Here is a 24,956-nt window from a genome sequence, read left to right on the forward strand (position 1 = left end):
AAACAACAACCATAACGTCTATATACCGGTTTCTCCACGTTTGGTAACTTCTAAATATATGTTTATAAATAAATTTAGCAGCACTGCACGACATCACTGACGTTCACAGACGTCTGCCTCGCCCAACGTTACCTGGTTTCCTCGTCTAAAATTAAGGTTTTAATTGTTTTAATAACAGAGAGGAAAATATCTGTTCAAATAAAACGCCAGTACTTGGAGGAGGGTGCAGAATCTGAGTGTCCTTGTGGTTTGTGTGTTATACGGTTTATCAGACAGAACAATCTGTAAGACTTCACCTTGGGCAATGGAAAACTATGAAGGGCATTTGATTTCATAGATAAATCAACAAATTGAAAAAGAAAAGAAATATTACAAGGAGGCTTAACGAGTGTTTTCCCAGACAGAAATGTTTTTAAGCTGAGTTCGTCAAACCCTAAATTACCAGTGTGCTGTCTGGAACCCACTTTAAAACCAACGTGAGAAGTTTTTATCAGGCCTTAGACGTTATTTCTCATTTGCAGAGTAGATAAAGGAGCAGCAGAGCAGATGAATGAGTCCTTTGCCTTGAAAGTAAAAAAAAGAAGAGAAAATCCAAATCCCTTCTGCACTTCTTGCAGTTTATATCCCCCGGGACACATGTCCGGGCCCCGGAATCATCTTGAATAATAATGCGGTCCCTTAATATATCCATGGTCCTTCTCCCGCTTTCAGAGCTGGTGTGACAAGTTGAGCATTTTATGACAACCCGTGAGACTCAGAGAAATGGGCCACGCTGCGAGAAAAAAAAAAGCAATATCGCTCAGCTACGAACACAGGAAGAACGCCGAGGGAAATGATTATGGGATTAACATTTAGAGAAAGTGTGTTTTAGCGACATCAGTGTGGGAGACGATTAAAGTAATATAAAATCTACATCAAGGAGTGACAAGGGAAGGAAATTAGAAAGCTGAGGGCTGCAAACATTTCCAGACAACTTATTTAAAGGTGACAATCATGTCTGGAAAACGATGGAAACGAGAAGGAGGAGGAAACAAAGGCTTTGAATACAGAGGGAACAAATAGAGAAGAGAGGGTGGTAAAGAAAAATAATATATTAATCTATCCATCTTCCTGTTATCAAGTCAGTAACAGTTTGATTAAATGTTTCTCAGGACTTATAGAGAGGAGCTGCACAGTAGTTTTTGCGTAATCCTGCCAACTAACAGACAAACAAAGTTGATATGTATTATATATAATCTTCTTGGCAGAGATAATAAATGTCCTGGAGAAAATGTTACAGTCAAAACCAAAAGTAAATTATACATAAAGTTATTTACGGAGGTTTTATTCGAAGCCATGATGATAAGAACATTTATGTATCTGTGACCAAACCGTGTATTTTTATTTCATACTTGATCATTTCACTACCATAAACACATCTATCTATTAACTGTCTTTCTCTCTCGCCTTTAGATAAAAATACACAACCTGCAGTTTGATCTCTATCACAAAGATGGAGAGAAAGGAAAAAGACAGAAGAAAGGAGGAGAGAAAGCAGCTCTAATTGACTCTCAGGGGTCGCGACCCCGGCAGGATTCCGTCGATCGCCATGACAACGCCCGTGGCGAGGAGATAAGGACCTGCCACTCCAGCACCTCAGCGTCACCTGCTCGCCCTCCGCCAGCGAGCGCCGCGTCCTCACTGCGTCGGACGAGAAGTCAAACGCACACATGAGCTCTTCTAACTCTTCAAATCAAATGTGTTAAATATACATATACATGTATATTCAACCCATTGGACAGGGGGCGCTGTTGCTCAGTAAAACTTACATAGTGTCGCTGGCTCTTTAGCATTTTGACTTGTTAGTGAATCAAGAAGAAGCCCTGACACAGAAAAACAAGCCCTTTACTGATAAATATCAATCAATAAATACATATATGGATGTATATATATAAAGAAGGATGATAAATATCATGTGTACAAAGTGCCTGGATGCTGCGGAGCCTCTGCAGCTCGGTGATGTACGTTAAAATGTCAGCAGGGAGCCGGAGAGCGTCGGAACTCAGGTTATTAAATCACAGCCTCTGACAGGAAACTGCAAATGACTGTGTTTGCATTTCATTTAAGATCAATTTGTGTGTCCCTGTTTGTTTAAGTGTTTGCTCGTCGCACGCACGCACACACGCACACACACACACACACACACACACACACACACACACACACACACACACACACACACACACACACACACACAGCGACATGGACGATATTTCTCCGTCTGGCTCCAGGGCAGCGATGTTTTCTGTTGTGAAGCTTTTCCATTAGGACGGTAACACAGGAGACTGAGAGCCGATAGTGCTGTGTGTGTTAATAATGTGTGTTGATGATGTGTGTTGATGATGTGTGTTGATGATGTGTGTTGATGAAGATGCCCAATACAACTGAACCTCTGTCCTTCCTGTTGTGACCCATTCAGAGCAGCTTTGTCTCTGTTCTTTACTCTTTATTTAAATCTCTGCTCATATGGATGTGTAATTATTTTTAAATAAATGATTGTTGTAATGTGAAAGAGGTCATTTCACTAATGAACCGCCTCTTTCAGCTCATTGATTTGACAGCGTCTGCTCATCTCAGTTTTCTTGTTAGTGTCGAGCATGTCTGCATAATAATTGCTTGGAAATATGCTGTGTAGTTTATATAAAGGTATTCAGTCAGTATTGTTATTTAAATGTATATCATTAGTATTATTATGTTAGTAGAAGCTGTATTATGTATGTTTGTTTCTAGGCTTAAGGAAAATAGTGCATCAATAAAATGTAAATCCTCAATTTCATAGGAAGAGCACCACAGATCTAAAAATGTCAAATGTATCATGACCCAAAGTGGATTTCTAATTTCTTCATACACAAAATAAACCTGTGAATCTTTTGAATTTTTACTCCAACATAACTTGTTTTTATTTAGCTTTGATTTTTTTGTAATTTTACAAAAAATATAATAACGCTCATCTGGTTTCCAACCCAGCAAAAGATGGAACGATCAATGTGAGTTAATTTGTACGTTCAATACGCTGAAACGTGTCCAACCAGCAGCTCCGAGGCAGCGTCTGCAGAATCTCATATCGATCGTCTCCTCGGATTCAGAGTGGGATTCCTTTAAATATCAGAATTCCTGTGTGAGTGAACTTCTGCCTCGTTTTCCAATAAATCAATACCACACAATATGATGAAGTTTGGACGTAATAATTACTGTTGCTGCATCGGTGAAGTCTCCAGATTCACTGGATTGCACTAAATCAAGCCGTCAAATACCAGGTCGCCCAGATGCCACCAATAAATCTGAAGTGCCACCTTGACTGTTGTGTTACATTGTGAGTCTGGAGGCTGAGGACAGTGTAGACGCCAGACTCGCCATATGGAGCAGATGTTCTCATCTAATCAGGAGCTTCTACCGTGGCCTTTTTATTGCATCAATATCCAGCAGATTATATGGGTTTAATGGACATGTGGCCTCAGGGTAGAGCATGTGGGGGGTTTATAATGACTGACTGAAGGCTGCTGGTGTTATTTGCAACTGTACATGAAGGAAGAAAAATAAGAAATTGAAAAAGAAAACTAGAAGAGCACTCAGAAGAGCACATACCTGCGCCGAGGCCACATTATGAAACCAGGAGACACATTCTGCTCATGTTCAGCTTCATCCTTTTTATTTGAGTTATGAACTGAAAAGGTTCACATGCTCTAATGTTCAGAAAAATGTTTACATTCACTAATATACCTGCAACACACTAGAGGGAAGAAACACTGGGAAGGTTTTGTGTGTTTCCTTTAAATCTGCTTGATCTGGATTTATATTTCCCACTAATTGCTTAATTGTTGCTTAAAGTGTAGGAGCTACACAGGCAGGTTGGTGCGACAGCAGTAGTAATGCAGATGTTGTACCGGGCTGTTGTGGTGAAGGAAGAGCTGAGCTGCAAGACAAGGCTTTCGATTCACCAGTCGATATGTTCTGACTCTACTGAGCTTTGGGTAGTGACTGAAAAAACAAGATACAAGTGTCTGAAATGAGTTTTCTCCGTTGGGGGACTGGGCTCAGGCTTCGAGTGAGGACCGCTGCTCCTGCACATCGAAAAGGGACAGTTGAGGTGGTTCGGTAGTCTAGTCTGAATCCCTCCTGGGGCGCCTTCCGTTGGAGGTTTACTGGGAATGCCCAACTGGGACAAGACCCCGGGGTAGACCCAGAACTCGCTAGAGGGACTACGTATCCCATCAGGCCCATCAGGAGAGCGTGGTTGGGGAGAGGGATGTCTGGATTACTCCACTTGGCAGGCTAACTCCATGACCCAAGCTTGGATCAATGGATCGACCAAAACTGCAAACTCATAGATATCAGTCCCTTAATGTGCTTATTTTATCACCAAGACCCATTAATTATTCTCTGGGAAATCGCTGACAATCTCAAAATTTCTTAACGATATAGAAAGTGATCAAAAATTCTTGGATCCTTCTCTTTGTCCAGATCGATGCAAACATTTAACAAGTTCTCTCTTGGCCCACGTCCCGTCCCCAAGTTCCATGGAAGTGAAATCCTGCTGAAAATCCAACAAACCAAACAAGGTAAACTGTTCTACACAGGTTTAGATTTTCTAAATTGAGTTTTGCATTCAGCATTAGAGGAACTGCAACTTAAGACATTTCCATCCTAGTTTAAACATTCAGCTGTGATGATCTGAGCTTCACATCCAGGAACATACTTAACATGCTCCGTCCATAACACGCTTTACATTTTACTGCAGTGCATCTGTCCATCATGACGGTGTCATCGATTGGTCTCGTGGGAAAAAGCAGAACCTCTGCTCCTCGGCAGAGATGAAAATTACACGTGTAACGCGTGTTCAGTTACTCGTGTTGAGCAGAACATCCATTAGTGAGACTGACGTTCCACGTGCATCAGTGTTTATCGGATCATATGGGCTTAATGGGAAGGTGAGGGTACAGCAGCTGGGAGCCTGGGTAATGAGGATTCATGTACGCCCACACACACACACACACACACACACACACACACACACACACACACACACACACACACACACACACACACACACACACACACACACACACACACACACACACACACACACCGAACACACACGCTCATTCTCTACACACAGCTAGTACAAGCCTGCAGGGAGAGCTGTAGGAGTCTAATGTGATTACATGAACAGATGTTGAGGACTGTAAAAGTCACATGAAAACTGGAAAGCTGAATGAAGGTCAACAACTTAATTAAATCACATTTTCAGAAAATGATATTTTTTCATTTTAATTTGATTAAAATGAATAATATCGTAGCTAATGTCTCCGACCAGCTACAGTTTAAATATATTTTTAATGAACATATGTTTGTAGCAACAATGACAGTGACTATGTACATCTGTAAACTCTTACTGGGTGAAACACAGATGACTGTCATGTTTATTTTACAGCGAGGACGTGAGATCCAATCACAAGTGGTCACACACGAGACGCATTTTAGTAGCAGTTGTGAAGAGACTAATTCAATACTGTCCAACCAACCAACCAACCAACCAACCAACCAACCAACCAACCAACCAACCAACCAACCAACCAACCAACCAGGCAACCAACCAACCAACCAACCAACCAACCAACCAACCAGGCAACCAGGCAACCAACCAACCAACCAACCAACCAACCAACCAACCAACCAACCAACCAGGCAACCAACCAACCAACCAACCAACCAACCAACCAACCAACCAACCAACCAACCAACCAGGCAACCAACCAACCAACCAACCAACCAACCAACCAACCAACCAACCAGGCAACCAACCAACCAACCAACCAACCAACCAACCAACCAACCAACCAACCAACCAACCAACCAACCAGGCAACCAATAAAGCAACCAACCAACCAGGCAACCAACCAACCAACCAACCAACCAACCAACCAACCAACCAACCAACCAACCAACCAACCAGGCAACCAATAAATCAACCAACCAACCAACCAACCAACCAACCATCCAACCAACCAACCAACCAACCAACCAACCAACCAGGCAACCAACAAAGCAACCAACAAAGCAACCAACCAACCAACCAACCAACCAACCAACCAACTAATCAACCAACTAATCAACCAACCAACCAACCAACCAACCAATTAGCCAACCAACCAACTCACAAACCAACCAATAAGCCATCAAACAAACAAACCAACCAACCAACCAACCAACCAACCAACCAACCAACCAACCAACCAACCAACCAACCAACTAACCAACCAACCAACCAACCAACCAAATAACAAACCAGCCAACCATTCAACCAACCAACCAACCAACCAACCAACCAACCAACCAACCAACCAACCAACCAACAAACCAACCAACCAACCAACCAAATAACAAACCAACCAATTAGCCAACCATTCAACCAAACAACCAACCAAACAACCAACCAACCAACTAACCAACAAACCAACCAACCAACCAACCAAATAACAAACCAGCCAAATTCTGAAGAAAAACTCCAAAGAATGATCATAAGCAGCCACTAGCGTCTTCACCAGAGCAGACCTGCTCACAGTCCTTGTCTCATACAGCAGCTCATTGCAGCTCTCGGCTCAGTGATGATACTCAACGATCTTGACTGACATGCAGACTTGAACCGGTCTGTTGTGGACAGAGATTACTGACATCAACAGACTGGAGTCTGAAGTCAGGATGTTGCTGGGAGTGCTGCTCGTTCTAATCCTTCTCAGGACGCTCAGAGAGAGAGATAGAGAACTCATCCCCCCCTCGTTCTCCACGTCTGTACCTAAATTGTGACAATTCAATCTGTTCACTGTCTTCTCGCATGAATTATGGATGAAGCCTGCAACCTGTGAATGTTGAGGGGATTTGCGTTGATCGAGCAAGCTCTTCGCTTTATTACTCGTGTCACAGGCTCAGTGTGGATTCCAAAGAGGTCCGGGGAAAAAAAGCAGAATTCAAGGTAATTTGCGGAGCATCAAAACAAAGCATCCTGTTTTCAGGCCTTTATTCCCCCGGTGGGAGACCAATGATTGACTGTTGTGTGCTGAAACCCATTAGCAGCATTTATTCTGGCATTGAGTCCTTTCTGATTAGCAATTAGCAAGCATCAGTCCACTTCAGCAAACAAAGCTGTGGCGGTGCAGCCCAGGTCAGCTAAATAAAAGCCACTGATTTGTGGAAAGATGTTTTTCATCTATATAATCAGGTTTGAGTGTATTTCTAAAACATTTCCAGGTGGAGACTGAGGTTATTTTACCACTAAAAGGTTTCAAAACACAAAAACACGGTTTTCCATTATCAGACATGACTCATTATTCACCTCTTTCTTTGTTTTAGTTGAGCGAGCATCAGGATTCTGCCTTTATTTGTATTTTATTTATTCATATTTTATCGTCCATAAACTTTAACTTTTTAACATTGTAGTTAATTTTGTTTTGATTTTAAACTTCACATAACGTCACACATGCACAAGATGAGCACGTGTTTCAGTCTTCTCGTGGTCTCCGTGCGTGAGATGTTCTGAAACTGCTCTCAGGTTACGTTTCACATTTTCATCCCTGCTCATGCATTTGAAGCCTTTTGTTCTGTCAGCCACACTCCTCTGTTTCGGCTCACATTGATTTTTTTGCAGAGCACTTTTTAAATCCATAACTCTGCAGGGTGCACACAGAGACACGGAGGCAGAGATGATGCAGTGCTGGAGAAGGCAGCAGGTAAAACACTGATGCAACACACACCGTCGAAAAGAAAGTCCGCAGGCGTCAGGGCGCCACAGTAAAAATACTGAAAAGACCTTATTCGGGCCTCTTCTCAATTTATGTTTTTGTTCAATAAAACCACTCAGGAGGTAAAGAAGATTGTCCCCTCATCAGAAGGTTGGTGGTTCCATCCCCAACTCCTCCAGTCCACTTGTTCGGAGTCTTTGAGCAAGACGCTGAACCTTACATGGGATGTGTGGAGTCTGCTGGCAGTCAATCAATCAATCAATCTATCTATCTATCTATCTATCTATCTATCTATCTATCTATCTATCTATCTATCTATCTATCTATCTCTGTGTGTATACACACCCATATTTCCTCACAATAATTAGCCTTTGTGAAATCCAGCGTTAACGTGCTGCGGATATGTTCTGTAATATATGTCTGAGCAGGGGAGGATTATGATGGTATGTTAATTGTACGATTGCCCAAGCATCCACCCTGTCCTCCTCCCTGTGACTTCTGAATCCCTGGTGGCACAACCACAGACAGGGAGGATGTAATTCACATTAACCTGAGTCGAGGATCAGACTCACAGAAAAGAACGTAAGAAGCTGAAAGAACCAAACAACAGCTGAGAGTTTCTTCTTTTGTGTGGTTTTGTTGTTTGGCCAGAATCAATATTAATTAGCTGCAGTCGACTAAATTTGCTGGCAATGTTTGTCATTGTAGACAAATCACCGGTCGCTGACCCATATAACCTTGCTCAGTTTTGTAATACACTGTTAACTATGTGCATTACAATCGCACGGTGTCAGAGCCCAAACTTTTCTCCCACCAACGAGGCATCATTTGGAAAATGCTTTAACAAGTGCTTACACGGCTTGTCGACAAAAGACACAGGCTTTGTTCTGTGCTTACAAAGCAGGTGTGGTGGCTGCTTGGATTTCCAGGATTTACATCAGAGACGCAGCTCGGCTTCATTTCCTCCACCGCTGGCTCCGGCTCAGCTGTGCTGGAGGATCAGCGGGAGAGGCCTGATGAAACAGGCGGCTGTTGTTTTGGACCCTGCTGGATCAGTAACCACCTCCCTCTGTGAGCGCTGCAGTCCCTTTTATATGCGATGACGCGGGTTGATTGCTCTGAGATCTTATTTTGGCTTCTGACACGTTTAGAGTGGTTTGTCTGCAGCGAGTTTTGCAGAGCGTAAAACCAAAAGGCCTTTTGTCACCGAGCAGTTATGCTGAATTGTTTTAAAAGATTCAGCATCGTAGGTACGGCCCCTATGAAGAGTTTTCAAGTAACATAACTGAATGCAGAAGTCACCATGGTTATTCCTACATCAGCCATTGTCCATGAAATGTGGGTTTTGATGGACAAGTGGGTTTTTGTCCCTGTGCATTTGTTTGTTTGTCAACAGGATGATGCAAAAATAACCACTGAACAGATTTCTAATGGATTTAATCGCTCAAGTTATTTTTCATATTGGGACAAGCCTGGTGCTTATATAAATATGGAGATTGGAAAAAGCTTTAAAACGATATAAGAACAATTTCTCTGTGACCCATGTGAAAGGAGATGTGTCCAGGCAGAGTCAGAAAGTTCAAATTTCATCATCTCCTTTAATCAGGACCTGACACACATTCCGAGAGTCAGCTTATATCTGCACAACAAAATAATATCTGTGATGGTGCAAAACAAAAGTGTGAAAGTTTGACACAGAATGACCCAAATAGAAACACCAGTAAAAGTAATAAATGAGGAAATGTACATTATAAACACAGGGAAATGTGAAGATACAAAATAATATATATAGTGTAAAGTGAATAGGCCTATATACAGAGTAACGGGGTTGCACATAGATGAGATTGCACAGATAGAAAATGGGGATTATGGGTTTTAGAGGATGTTGTCAGTCCCTTGAAGAAAGAATTTATGTCAATTTATATTCATACGACAAAATCCTCAAGTGATTGGAAACAGCGCGTTCAATTAAATCTATTTGTTTGTTATTTCAGAGCGGATGTGCTCAGTTATTGTGAATGTTGAGAGTTGGTAATTATCTGAAGAGTCGCAGACACGATGCGATGAATCAAATCACCTCAATTGTGATTTGTGAATATGGGCTATACAAATAATTTGATTGATTGAATGACTTCATGTGGCAGGAGGAGAAGAACCACACGATTGTCTAGTCTTATAAACCGTGAAGAGAACAGTCGCAGACTCATGACAAGTTGGATTCCCTCCGTCATAACTTCCAGGTGTGTATCAGATTTGTTATTATTTATTAAAATAGGCATCAGTAAGTAATACATGCATTACTTACACGTAAGGATAATAATACTTAAGTGTAAGGAAATGTAAAAAATATAGAAAAATATGACTGGAATAAAAACCAACATATACAGTGTAAAAGTGAATATTGCACAGTTAAGAGAGTTGTATAATAATAACAAATAAATACATTAAAATGCACATTGGAGTCTAATATAATGCTGTTTAATTCATCGTTATACTGACATTTACAAAAGCCATAAATCTATATATGTCCTGCTAAAATACTAGAACATTAATTTCCCACACTGACAGGTGGTTTTTCCAAGAGAGAACTTAGTGTCTGTTATTTCCGAGGTGCACTTGAAGGCAGCATGAATGTGTCATACTTTACAACCTCAAACTTAATTAATTTAGTTTAAAAAAACATTAAAAACAACTAGAATAATAATACAAATACATAAAAAGGAATAAATAAATAAAGAATAAATAAAATCCTGTGTCGGTTGCCCCCCCTCCTCCTCCAGCGGAGGCGCCGCGGTTCACGCCCCCTAGCGGCAGCGTCACAGCGGCGCCGGTGGTTCGAGCCCCCGGTCACAGTGAAAGTTGCCTCCGCCGAGAGAAGCGCAGGAAGCGGGTTCGGGACTCGCCACGTTCCGCTGCTTCACACCGGAGACATGAGGCGGAAGGAGAAGCGGCTGCTGCAGTTCACCGGGCTGCTGGTGGCGGCTCTGCTCTTCTTCCCCAACGTGGGGCTGTGGTCTCTGTACCGGGACCGAGTCTTCGACAACTCGGCCGACACGGCGGAGGCTCCCGGAGGATTCCCCCCGATACAGGTAAGGGAAGCTCGGCCGCGACCGGCTCGGTTCTGTCCCCCCTCCCTCCCTCCCTCCTTCCCCAGAATAGTTCCGTGGCCTGTCGGTGCGGAGGCAGAGGTTTTACCCGCTGCGCACTTCCCTGTGTCGGCGTCACCCCAAACACGCACACCGTGGCGTCCCCACCGTGTGTGTGTGTGTGTGTATGTGTGTGTGGTTTACAAGATGGACCCTGCTCTGGCACCGTGTCAGCCCGGCAGGTCGGTCGGCTCAGCGGGCAGGATGAGCCGGAGAACCGGGGAGAACCGGGGAGAGAACCGGGGAGAACCCGGGAGGAACCCGGGGAGAAAACCCGGAGGTCCGGGAGGCAGCGAAGTTACAACAACACACAGTCCAGGAAGTTGGTACACGTGAAGAAAACACTCACACACACACATACTCATTCAATACACATACACAGACACACACATACATACTCATTCAATACACATACACAGACACACACACACATACTCATTCAATACACATACACAGACACACACACACACACACATACTCATTCAACACACATACTCATTCAATACACATACACACACACATACTCATTCAATACACATACACATACTCATTCAATACACATACACAGACACACATACACAGACACACACACACATACTCATACTACACACACACACACAAACTGCCATACAACACGTATACACACACACACACACTCACTCACACATACTCATTCAATACACATACACATACACACACACACATACTCACATACACACATACTCATTCAATACACATACTCATACTACACACACACTCACATATATACACACACTCACATATATACACACACACTCACATATACACACACACACTCATATATACACACACACTCACATACACACATACTCATTCAATACACATACCTATACTCATAACACACACACACACTCACATATACATACACACATACTCATTCAATACACATACACACACACACACACACACTCTCATATACACACGGCCATACAACACACACTCACACAAACACACACTCACATATACACACACACACACACACACACACTCTCTCTCTCATACACACACACTGTCATATAACACACACACACACACAGAGTTGTAAAGGGCCAGGGTCTGTGTGTTCACTCTGTCACTGGCTCAGTGTAACACAACATCAGACTCACACTGTTCCTGCTGGAAACCACCATGTGGTCCACTGTGTTTACAAACCAACACAAACTGGAACTACTGGTTGTTTTCACCATCAGTTGCTTTACTGGTTGAGTTTATACGATGTTTACGATGTCGTAGCTTTGACGCAGAAGCATGAATCAAACTTTATTCTGATGCTAATTCCACTTTGTGTCGTTCGCAAACTCAAAGGACCAATTAAAGAAAATGCCACCGTGACACAGGTTCATGTCAGCAAGGTGTAACAGGGCGGGATGCTACCTGTTGCCATAACAACCCAGCTCTTTGTCGTCTATGGATGATTCAGGGTGATGAGATGTTTGTTTGTTAGATGTTTGCAGGTTGTTGCTCTTTTGTCTGGATCATGGGATGTGGTTTGGAGGATTAAATGTGAACAAGCAGGTTTGTGAAACTTAACTTGTCCTTCTGGTATAATAAATTAATTAACCACCTTAGGTCTTACCAACAATAAATAAAAACTTGTTATGTACATATTTCCTTTTTTAATTTTTCATCATTTATACTTTTTATGTTTTGAGTTTCTCCAAATAGATTTTTCAACGTTTTTGTCAAGTTGTGAAACCTGCTTTCCAAGTTGTGAAGTTTTATGTTGGACAAGTTGTGTTGGTTCACATAGAAATCTGAAGTGTAACGGACCTTATTAGGGAAACAATAGCCGCCCTCTCTTATTCTAATGAGGGACAACCTGCTGAATGGAGGCTTTCATGGATGCTATGTGTGTGGAATGATGTTCGGTCTTTAGCGGGGACTGAGTTCACTCTCACTGTGAGTCCACGTGCACAGTTTCTTCTGGAAACAGTTATTTTCATGATCAGTTAGTTGTTTCATGTATTAAAGCTTTAGCCGCTGTTATCTGCAGCTAATGCTAATTCTCTGGCAGTGATAAACTTTGTGCACATTTCCTCTGAGGACCTTATTTCACTGCTGAAGTTTGGATTTGAGGACAAGAAATGCTACAAATGGGACTGAGGGACATTTACAAGACTGGGGGGGATCCTGTGTGATAATCGAGAGCGGTTTGATCAGAGACACACTGATTCGACAAGTGATGCCAACTTCCTCTGGTAATGAAGGAGGTGGAGTGGAGCAAAAAAAACGTTCATAACAAGATGTAGAAGTCGTCTAACGAGGTGAGAATCAGATCCTTCAGCTAAAAGAAGTGGTTCTGGTCAAAAGCTACAACTTTTCTCATCTGACATCAGCTCAAGACATTTTTCTCACCATATGAAATCAGCCAAATAACAACAGTAAGTGACACGTCGAGGAAAACATCTTCCCTGTGGTGATAATCCTGAAACATGATGCAGTGATAAGACATATCCAATTTGTCGAGCTTACAGAGCAGATGATCGAGGATGAGTTTGTTTTTTAGCTGTAGCTTGTTCTCCAGAGGAATCACGCCTGGACCCTTCGATGAACTGTTCTGGATTTGACGCAGCCATCTGTGTGACTCACCGTTGTCATGATCGATGATGTCAAAGATCCCCAAACCCTCCTGCTACAGATTGCCGCTCGTCTATTTATTCAAAATCTATTAATATTGAACACGTCGCACGTCCAAATTCGTCACCGCACTTCCTCGGGGGCCCCTGGCAAACACGCCTGCCAAGTTTGATGTAGACGGCGTGAACAGTTCTGAGATCGTGTCGAGTGACTCATAACGTGGTGATTGAACAAAGCAGCCACACGGCCTGTTTCTGATACACACAGGTGACAAGTAGAAGGAGAACCCCTGAATACATGAGTCGAAACACAACAATTGTTATCTACCCCTCCTCCCAGGGAGTGTACCAGGGGTCGCTGATGTAAATGTAGATAATATCAATCATACATCGTGTTTTACCAGCTTCGTATCCCTGGGAAATGCATCTGTACTTTCTGCACCTCAGGGTTTGTAGAAGTCAGAATCGTTAGTGGGCAAATAGAACGTGTGACTTACATCGTTTTTACTTTAACAATGATCTAGTAATCAAGTTATCCCGACCAATCCACAAGTTCATTACAACAACCTTCTCCTGATCTGAGTCACCGTGTGGAGGTCGTCTGTAGAGAAACCTGTTGACTGTGGAAAATACAAATTTGAAACCCATTGGCCCTGAATGTAAAACAGTCCATGTCTGCAGAGATGTCAAATATTAATGATGTTGTCTGGTAGCAGGTACGACTGTGCTCTCACCTCCATCACATCCTCCACAGGAGGCTTGTTCATACATAGACTTCCTCAGACTGGAACTGTCCCAGAGGCTTGTACCTGAGACACCTTATCATGGTTTTTCCCTGTAATTTGTCACGCACGTGTCTAAATGCAGAACTCACCCTGACCACAGCACAAGTGTCTCCGAGGCGTTGACCTCACCACTGTGTTATTACCATCGGATCCCGCAGCTACACGTTGCTCGAGCAGTAATCATATGCCCGTGCATATGGCGCCTGAATGACTATTTCATGCTGCTCAAGGAAACATGAGTTGCCTCAGAGCCTCCCGACTGTGACAGTGACAGAAAGGTAATTTTCACATTCCCCCATCTCTTGTGAAGGATGCCTGTTGAAGCAGAGGTGGCTTAGCTTCCTCTTGCCTGCTCCAGCAGCTCAGGTTAAGTTGAGGTTAGACGAGATGAGAGCACCGGGTAGAATTTAAAAAGTGGCCACAAGAGTTTGACCTGATGTCTGCTGCACTTTCTGACTGAGACCAACGCCTGGCAGACTGGTGGCAATGCATTTTACACTGACTTGCCAAAAACGTTAAATTTTACATCCAATTTCAGTTGACCAGGCATTTTAGCCTTTATCTTGTCTCAGACCTTTAAAAAAAATGTTTAAAGAGACACATGATTGCTCATATTCAGGCTCAAAGTTTAAATTTGGATCATTATTTTAAAGTTTTCATGCTCTAATGTTCAGAAAACACATCTCTTCCATCAGTCTGTCCTTGGTTTGAGCTCCTGTCTCTTTCAGGGCCCCGTCCTGATGAAGCCCTGATAAAGGGACGGTGTCTGATGCTGGTGAGTTGGAAGCTTGACCCGGACTATTGACGAGCTGTTTCAGGAACGTCAGTGTGTTCTGTGGGGGTGAGGAGCTCCATGTGACGTCTGGACTTTGGCCTTTTACAACTTTGCAGAACTTTCACAAAGATCTCCTCAGATAAATACAGGAATTAGAGATGCATTGTTTTTTTTCTGTATCTCAGCCACTCAACGTGTTTCCTCGTACTTGCTGGTAAAAGGATCTCAGTCTCTTACTCTCTTTTATCTTATTTGAGACGTGCTGCTTGTGCTCGTTTTTGCCACAACTCAAACAATCCTGAGCAGTTTAATGTGGTTCAGACCGAGTGTAGATCAGACTACATACAGTCATATCAGGATGTAGTTTTTATGTGTTCTCAGGCTTTATTTTCAGGGGGCCTTCTTGCTGGTGGCTTTTCCTCTGGATGTAATCAGCTGTGGTACAAAGTCCAGAAGATAAGGTTTGCTCTTGAAAGGAAAGTTGGCTGAGATTCATGGCCGTGTCACAGAGAAATGAGAATCATACAGGCCTCTGTACGCTCGAGGCTACATTTATGAGCCACACACTGTAGGCTGGATTACTGTTCATTCATCACTCCAGGACCTTGTGCATTTCGCCTCTGACACGTGTACAGTACACTCCCCCCCCCCCCCGCCCCCCGACACACAAACTTGCATATACTCTTTTTAGAGGCAGTAAAAGGTCAGTCAGCGACCGTCCAGTCTTATTAATGAGCAGACCTCAAAGTAAACAAGGACGTCTATGTAGAACATCTCAGTACAAGGAGAAATCCCAGCTGAGAAATATTGCAAGAACTTCCTTTTTTAATTAATCTTTTTATTTTTGCTTCAGAAGCTGCAGATTTCCGGCCGAATTATTACTCCAGAACAAACAGTTTTTCCAAATAAATCCCCCCCAGTGCTCCAGTGTGATTTTGAAATCCCCTGCTGTCGGCTTGTGATGAATTCCTCCCCCACAGTCACAATGCAAATCAGATATTGGTTTAACCCCTCTGCCCTGCAAGCCTCCGGGGGACTTATACAAAACATTGTCTGACCCTAACCCTATAATGAGGCTGCAGAGGAATGATTGGACCCAATGAAATCGTCTACTGGAGTAATTTAGTTAGTTGCCTCCCTCTGCACATTACCTGTTTAACAAATACTGCTTTTGGAATGAATGGTTTCTTCTATCACAGTTTCGTCTGCAGGGGAATGTGCAGAGGAAACGGGGTTGACATGTTTCTCCACAACTAAAATTCCAGGAACTGGGCCAAACTCGACTTATAGAGTCATCTGAATGTCCCCGTTTCTGACATGTCGGTACAATCGTCTCCGAGGCCCGGTCCCTGCTTCTCCTCCGCGCTCCGGCAGAGTCGAACTGTTTGACCCGCAGCTCCCTGTCTGTTGAATAAGACCTTAGCCCGTGGTTCTGTGAAGAATCTCTCCTTTCTGCTCTATTGACATCATGTGGGAGACAGGCAATGATGTTACATGCCAATAGCAGGCGGTGATTTCAGAGCGCTCCGGGAGGCTCAAGGCTGCACCTACGGGAAGCGTGAATCCAAAGTGCACAGAAACAAAATTGAAGTTGAATGGATTTCGGCTGCCCTCACATTGCACCACGCATGCACAAGGATTTCAAAAAGAAAATCGAGCCTCCTTCAGGCACGTTTGTGGAGAGTAATATCGAGCTGCACCGAATTTCTTCATATGACTGCAAACCAGTGTGGGAAATGGAGGCCCTCCTGCAATTAAGGAAATTGCATCAGCTCGGTGAGTCCTGTGAGGTTAAGAGCAATTAGAGCGGCTCTGGAAGTGGGATTAAGACAGTTTAACATGGTTCATGATAAGTTGCGAGAGTATATTAGAGTTTATGACTCTGCACACTGCTCGGTTAATTTTTGTATTAAAAAAAGTCTTCTCTGCAAGGACGTATGAGGACTGCAGCAGGAGATTGTGCAGGTCAGACGTTTCCCTAACATTCAGGGGGGGGGGGTGTCTGGGTAGATCATGCAACAGTTCATATTTGAAAACAGCGAGAAGCTATATAAGAGCAACACCTTGCTGAGAACAAGAAGGGAGGGGTGTGGCCCACGGAGCTTGTTTCGGTCTGTTTGTGCCAGATGGCAGTTATAACCTTTAACATGAGATTGTGCCACAATAAGGTTATTTAGAAAGAAAGAGAACAAACCGTCCTGCCCGGAGATCTGGTGCTGGAGAGAAAAGCTGTTAATGTCAGTACCTGATGTACCTCACTGAGCTGTGAGCCAGCTGTGCTGTTGGACCGGGGAATGAGATCTTATCGGTAACGTGTTAAGCCCCTGGAAACGAGGGAGACTGAGGGGTGAAAGTCATTTGCAAAGACAAGTGGAGTTACTTGCTGCAGACTTAAGTCGCTGCACTTTAGCTGAGAAGGAGAGGGAGGACGGGAGGGGATGAAACACCTCAGGAGAAGGAGGCAGCCTGAGCAGGAAAAAGAGGTTTTTGTTCACGGGCAAGCGTTTCCTCCCCAAGGTTCCTCGCACAAGGCAGACGTTGAGTCGCCGCTGGCTGCGGCACAGGCCGAGCGCATGCAGGAGCTGCTCTGTATGCCTGTCAGGGATCCGCTGCCCCAGATCAGTGCGAGGAGCCAAATGAGGGACAGGTGCAGCAGACAGCCTGTGGATACGGAGCGAGGAGTCAGGCTTTTAATTACAGCCACGTGGGCTATGGAGCTGCTTTTTTTTTTATGTTCAGATGATTAAACTAATCCCTGGAGGCTAATTTAAGGCCAGCTCTGTGCTTTATGGTGCTGAGCCTCACAAAGAATAAGATGCACTTGAGTGTTGTGTGTTAAGTATTTGCTGCATAAATCTGCCTCAGTACACAGTCATACTGACCTGGGGTCAGCTTTGCACATTTCTTGGCTCCAGGCTAAATCTGTACATGTACAAACTCTGAAACTCTCTTAATTTAGACCTGTATTTGCATTATTCTGCAATGTTCAGGTCTAATAGAGTCGTGATGTATCCTCATCATTACCCAACGTAGAAACACAGGAGTGATGATTATATGGATCTTTATTAGTCATCGGGGGCACATCAACAATTTTATACTTGAAAATCAGTCAGAGGAAACCAGTCCCCACACTTCACATGGCTTAATAAACCAGTCCACTTATAGGGAGGGGTTGGAACCAATCCCAGCTGATAATGGGCAGGAGTAGTGGTACATTCTGGACCAGTTGCCAGTCTGTTGAAGGGATGACATGTAGACCCTGTTCAGACCTGGTATCAACATCCGTCCTGAGTGGTTCCATCACAAGTTCAGGTCTGAAGGGACTTACATGCGTCCTCGAGGCATCCTGAGATCCAGATGCATGGGCCATGGAGCTGGACCCAAGTTTGTGTTGAGAGAATCACAATAACTTAGAATTTGACGGTCTACAGGAGGAAAAGGACAGTAACATATGTGTGTTAAATGTGCTCTCATATAAATCTAATTGTGGTTAGTTAATGTGCAGTAGTAACCAGGTTGATGGCGTCCATTTTGACTGTTTCTGTCCGGTGCTTGTCACAACGTACAGCAGATCTTTGCCCTGCTTATGAGGTTTGCTCTCTGAACCCTGCCCTGACCTTCGCCCTCCTCTTCATCGACTGCCGATAATCTAGATGAAGCAGGAATTAAAACTCACCCACTGCTAACTGCGTATTTAATGTCACTGTTACTCATCAGCTGGATTCCTGAACTGTGAAATGTTGCAGTTTAAACTCTCATTATCCAGAGTCAGTGGAACCGTTGGCTGGTAAATGGACCCGAGCTTCTTCTCTCACAGTTCAGCTTGTCCCTGCTCTGTTCACTAACTCGATGTTGTTGTTGGCTGGAAGAATGTGTTTCCTTCTCCGTGGCGTTGGTGAATGCTTGACCGCAGCACCTGACCTATGATGACTTTATTAAAGGAAATGCACCAGTGTAGTTTTTCTGGAGAGATTTCTTTTCTTCCAGCCGAGCACTTTGATGCAAGAAGTGTGTTATTTCATGTAGCTGGTGAGTCGGCGGCATTTAAAGGCAGTCATGCTGTGGGCTTTGTGCATATGAGATAAAAGCTCTGTGTGCGTGTTCAATAGACAATGCAACATTTTCCCCACAGCGCCTGCCTGGCTGCACGCAGCAGTAAAGATCAGGTGATAAGTGGACCGCAGTCCCTTCACAGAAATGACATTTAAATCGGCCCGAGCATCATGGGAAAACAGGCCCAGTGTCCAGTGTTTGAGCAGATGAACCATTTAACCAGAGGCGTGTTGCTGCTGCTGTGTCCCCCCCCCACCCCACCCCCGAGAGCTGGGATGTGTTCAAGTGCTCCTCAGTAATGTCGTGCTTCTCCTTTCTGGGCAGCAAGAAGCCCTGAACCCTCAGTGTGGACGGGAAATCGTTTTTTTCATGTTTATGGATTCAGAAAAAGGAGATTTTCTGCTGGAGAAACGCACTTGGCTCATTTAGACCTTTCTATTGGCCTCATTAAAGGATGTCCTGTATAAGTTCTTATAAAATCTCCATGAAAAATCCTCGGCACAGATAAAGTCCTGCTGTGGCAGCAGCATAGTGATGATAAGAAAAACTTCCCGGCAGTGTCTCATAATAAGAGTTAAAACTAAATCAGCCCAAAACTCTTATCAGTTTTTCAGTCGACGAGGAATCAATCCATCAATCCATCAATCAACGGCTTTCTAAGTTTTCCTAATGATTTATGTTTTTATCATTTAATTGGTAAAAATACAGAACAGAACGGGTCTTGATGTGTTTATACTTTAAATACATCTCATTTTATCACAGTTTTCAGAACAAGCAGGATAAAGATGACACATCGGATTAGAAACTTTGCATCATCTCTGTTGTTTTAATCTAAAAAAGTAATATTGATAAATGTTTGAACAGTTTCTGCTCCATGTAGCCAGAACCATAACCAGGTGAGGAGTTACTGTCCTGAACCACTGGAGCTTAAGCCTGTTAGACCACAGAAACCAGTACATGTGAAAATATTACATCTATTGGATGATTTTTTTGATTAAGCAAAACTCGATCGATTGGAATAAAACCATTAATGAAGCAGTAATAATAAATAACTCCTGGATCAGCTGAAACAAGGTGCTGAAGCAGGTTACCTAGAATATTATGTTCTTCTCTGTGTTTAAATGTAAATGCAGTGACGGCTTCACGTCACCTCAGCAGGTGTCACCGTGTGATCTTTACGTCACTCACACCGTCACAACCGGGATTCAAACCTTTCCTCCCTCACCGTTAGGCCACCGCCCCCCTGCTCCCATGTGAGGTGTGACGACTTTGTTTCACGTTTTGACAGATAGTGGCGCGGTAGACGTTTCCCCCGCGGTTCACAGAGCTTCAGAGGACGAGGTTTGAACCGAGGCGGTCGGCCCCGTTTTTTCCCCGTCTTTAAAAAACTCAGTCTGCAGCAGCTCCTCTGAACAGCTGTTTGATGATTGACGCGGCGTCTCTGGGAAGAAATTGCTGCATTTTTTGCTCTGCTAGACCGAAGCGTTCCTCACCGAGCTGCTCGCAGGGACAGCAGGTGATGTCACTGTTTGTGATGCTTTGATCATTACAAACACACACACAGACACACACATGCATGCAGACACACACACCATCCCAGAGGCCTGTCTTCATCTGGAATGACAGTTGGAAATGTACTCTTTCTTCCTCTTTAAGATATTTTCGTTGATGGTGATTACGGATGTAAAACAGTCTTTGAAACCACGAGCTGTGGGAGTGAGAAGATATAAATAACCTCAAGACTTATTTATACAGAAATAGTAGATATCTTTCAGAATGCCAACGTGTGACTGACACGGCAATAATTTACTTCCTCAGATGTCGTAGAATCTGCAGTGTCATCGGGTTTCTGACGGCAACACTTCAAACTTTGGAAATAGTCAAAGCAACAGAAACAAAAGACCTCACAATGGAGTCCTCTCACATCCAGACTTCACCCTGTGGGAAGAGGGTCACTCCGTGTTTTCAGACCTTTGTGCCGCTGGTGATTTGGTGGAGGTCGGAGAAACGGTGAAGAGCTCAGTGATGTTTTTCGGAGGCTGTGCACACACTTTCTATCAACTGCTTCTTTCCTGAGCCGTGGGGCTGCTTTATCACACTGTGCAGTAAAACCGTGTCGTGCTCTTTTTGGACAAACAAAAAGTATTGAAGTTCCAAAAAGCAAAAGTTCAACCAACAGACTCCCCCAAAAAAGGCATTTTTCAAAACTTTATATAGCAATAAAAAGCCAATATCTCTCTCCAGTACTGAGCAGAAACGATAAACTCTAATCTGATCTATACTTCTTTAGTGATTTAGCACCAGGGCCCGTGTATTACCTGGTTTCACGACCCATCCCTAAATGGAGGTCCTGTAGATTTGATTTGTGCGGCAGAATCAATTATATATGACACTGGAAAACCCTTCAGAGCCACAGGACATTTGTGAACGTGTCAGCAGTTTTCCAACAGATGAACTGTTTAAACTGTTTGAATTTGAGTCTATAAATCTTCTGACAATAAGTACAAATACTGATTGCTTGTACTGGAAATCTAAAGTGACATTTGAACTCTGGATCGTTGGCTGAATTAAGACTGTGTTTGATGTTTACCAAAGCAGCCATGGAGCCAATTCCCAAATTGGAAAATGCTGGAATCATTTTTTATTTCCAGAATCTGCCGAATAGAGTTATGTTGCATTTTATTTTGAGCCCCACAAACAAAATCCCCCCCCCTTTTGCCCATTACATCTGAACAGGAGCATAAATCTCACGGACGCCGTCTCAGTAGAACTGTAACGAGCCGCACGACTGGATACCAGAGGAGGTAATTGAGTAAATATGAACGGACCCTTAAATGGATGTGACTTCTTCTGGTATCTCCCTCTTGGATCAGATGAGTCACGTCTGCTTCTATTGTCGAGTCTTCTGCAGCTGCAGTGAACTGGTGCGTGTCATTAGTCTGTGTTCTCAGCATTGATACGAGGCAGCGGGCGGAGAAAAGGTGGTGGATTTACAACATGTTACAACATTGTGAACCAGTTCTCAGAGCTCTGCCCACTTTGTTTCACATTACGCTCTCTTATTGGACTGTTGTCTGTTGGACCCCGAGCTTTCATCCTGTGGCCTTATTGTCCCGCTCACTGACAAATGTTGATAATTGCCTTCCAGGGGAGCTATAATCGTCTCCCCACTGAACCCATTGATTCGCTCGCCCTAACCAGTGGTGGGAAGGAGCAACGCGCCCTGGGCTCTCTTACTTGGCATGGCACAGTACAGCTTGGCACGGCAAGACGAGCCAGCCACAGGGAGATGTATGGGGGGGAAGCTAGCAGGATTAGGGCCGCCGAGATAACTGATTTGCTGATCATTATGTAAGCCACATCTGTCCTCTGTCCTCGCCGTGGCACCCGGCCTCCCACGCTGAGCACAGCCAAACCCGGCAGCAACATGAAGAGATGAGACCGAGTTGTGCTTGCAGAGTGCAAGCCAGGGGAAAGGGTGAGTGGGTGAGGTGAGGGGGAGGTAAACACACTGCGGGCTGCTCGTCGGCAAAATGCTGGGAAAATCATGGGGTTACCTTGGAAAGTGGTGTTCATATGATGGCAGAAAGGCTGACCAGCCAAGTGCTTTCAATTACAGAACAATCCTACAGAGAGGCCTCACACAGAGAGATAGTTTCCTTGGACCTCGAGCTGCAATTTCCTGTATTGATCCGTCTTTTTTTTTTTGTCTCTAAATGTCAGAAATATATCAAAAATACCCGATGCAGTCTCCCAGAGTCTAAGTGAGTCTGGTTTCACCTTATCGACAGTAATAACATCAAAATAATGATGTAATAAACACACATACGCAGTGAATCATCACATTTTGAAAAGCAGCAAAGTTGGAAAGTTTGACTATTAAAAGTGAAAGATTATCAAGACTCCAAACGACGTCCTGTGGATTGATTGATGGACGAATGGCAGCAGAAACGTCACAGCAGCTCCTCATTGTTTTATCGCTCCTCCTCAACGCGCACTGTGCAGTATATTTTTTATATTGCTATCATTTAAAATCTTGGGCCGTCTGCAGCGATGTTCTGTGAACTGCTTCTCACCACTTCATCATTTCAATCGAACACAATTAGGTCTTTGTTGATATGCCAACTCTCCCACATCAGCCAACCAAAGAAGCTTTTCTGCAATAAACGAGTGTTTTAATTGCCTTAATGGATATTAATAGACCTTATTTTCCCTGTGAAGATGCAATTAAATCACATCTCATTTGTAATTGAAAAGGTTAAACAAAAATCTAGTAAACTCTGCAAATAACCATCCATCCATTATCTGTACCACTCATCCTTTGAGCGTTGTGGGGGGCTGGAGCCGATCCCAGTTGACAATGGACGAGAGACAAACAGCCATCTATGCTTATGGACCTAATACCAATCTGCATGTTTTTGGACTGTGGAGAGGAAGCCAGAGAAAGCAGATACAGGGATAACATGCATCTCCAAACAGAAAGACCTCGGCCAAACTGGAAATTCAGCTCGAGTGCACTTTTGTGCCAGACTGCAAATAACCAGAAATTTGTCTCTTGTCTCGCTTGAACTCTCTCGTGGAGGAGTGTTACCGGGAAAGTGTCCTACGAAGAATTAATTGCCTCACTCAAGGATGCTACAGCAGAGCAGTTTGTTTCTATCACTGCACCTTGACCCCACACAGGCCTGGAGGACCGATTCCAGTCCTGCATTAATCCAAGGACCGCAGGGGCGATAGGAGAGGTTTGGCTTTTTGCTTGGACAGGACAGTGGACTGCTCAGCATTTAATGGCCACTGCACGGTGTCTCCCTGCTTCCTCTCCCTCAGACATGATAAGGAGCTTATTTGAACAGCACTTTGCTCAGATGGGTTTGGACGGGAGCCAGCGGAGGCTGTGATCATGGCAGCGGCAACACAGCTGTAAATTACCACTGAAGTCCCTTACACATCCATCTCACTGTGCCTCCTATTAAAATGGGATTTTTTAACTTAAATGACGTGGAATAATCCGTCTTGAATTGCCTGTAGGAGGTTAACAACTGCTCTGTCATAAACATCTGTCCCAGTTTCTGTTGTACCGGAACTTGTCTGACACATAATCTCTAAATTAAAGGAAGCAGGGGGGGTGGGGGGGTTGTTTCTCCTCTTTTGATAGATGCACATTCTTTTCCAAGTTGTTTGTTCGGTAGTCAAAGTCTCAGTGGTGTGGAATTAGATTAAGATAAATGTTGTGCTGCTGAACGACGTCTCATAAATCCTGCAGAAACATTTCGCCTTTTGTTCGGCTGGCAAATTGGTGCAGATTTGGCAAGGGCTCGTTGGCATTGATCCTAGTTGATATAAACTCTGACTCACTGTTTTTGTGCAGAGTAAACATCCTGCAAAGAGTGAAACCGTTCAGACAACATGGAAGTCTGCAAATGGCCTTTTTTGTGTCTGTGTGACTGTGCTTCAGTAATCAAGCACAGTTTTGTGCCTGAAGAAGACAGGGAAGCTCCCATCTGTCATGGCCAACGTCCAGTCCTCTGCCTGGCATCTCTGGTGTCGGCAGAGCTGTGGATAATGACGCCTGTCGGGAGATGAGAGACAGTGTGGCCGCCCCCTGCTGGGCTCCTCTTCTAGGGGGGTCTCCGAACCTCAATCCCCACCCAGAGATCCTCAACATCAGCGGTAAAGAGCAGTGCAGCTGGAGCCCCGGAGACGAGCCGAGATTTGAAACCGATCCACAGTCAAGACTCCCCAACTGGCTTTTCTACAACTCAGTACTTCTCTGAAGATTTAAGACAAATACAAAAGCAAACAAGTGA

At 43.9% G+C, this 24,956-nt stretch overlaps 1 protein-coding gene across 2 annotated transcripts in view; it reads left to right on the forward strand.

Annotated features, from left to right (window-relative positions):
* Positions 1–10,583: 10,583 nt before the first annotated feature.
* The window catches only part of LOC117774365 (polypeptide N-acetylgalactosaminyltransferase 10-like), a 70,856-nt gene continuing 56,483 nt past the window's right edge, over positions 10,584–24,956 (forward strand). The window contains exon 1 of one of the 2 annotated variants that reach the window (XM_034606756.1): positions 10,584–10,864. In XM_034606756.1, the coding sequence (XP_034462647.1) occupies positions 10,706–10,864 (159 nt within the window). In that variant the 5' untranslated portion in view covers positions 10,584–10,705. The remainder of the gene's footprint in view (positions 10,865–24,956) is intronic. The other variant, XR_004616056.1, reaches the window with a different exon arrangement.

This window comes from Hippoglossus hippoglossus, chromosome 14 (assembly GCF_009819705.1).
Source record: "Hippoglossus hippoglossus isolate fHipHip1 chromosome 14, fHipHip1.pri, whole genome shotgun sequence".
NCBI lineage: Eukaryota > Metazoa > Chordata > Actinopteri > Pleuronectiformes > Pleuronectidae > Hippoglossus > Hippoglossus hippoglossus.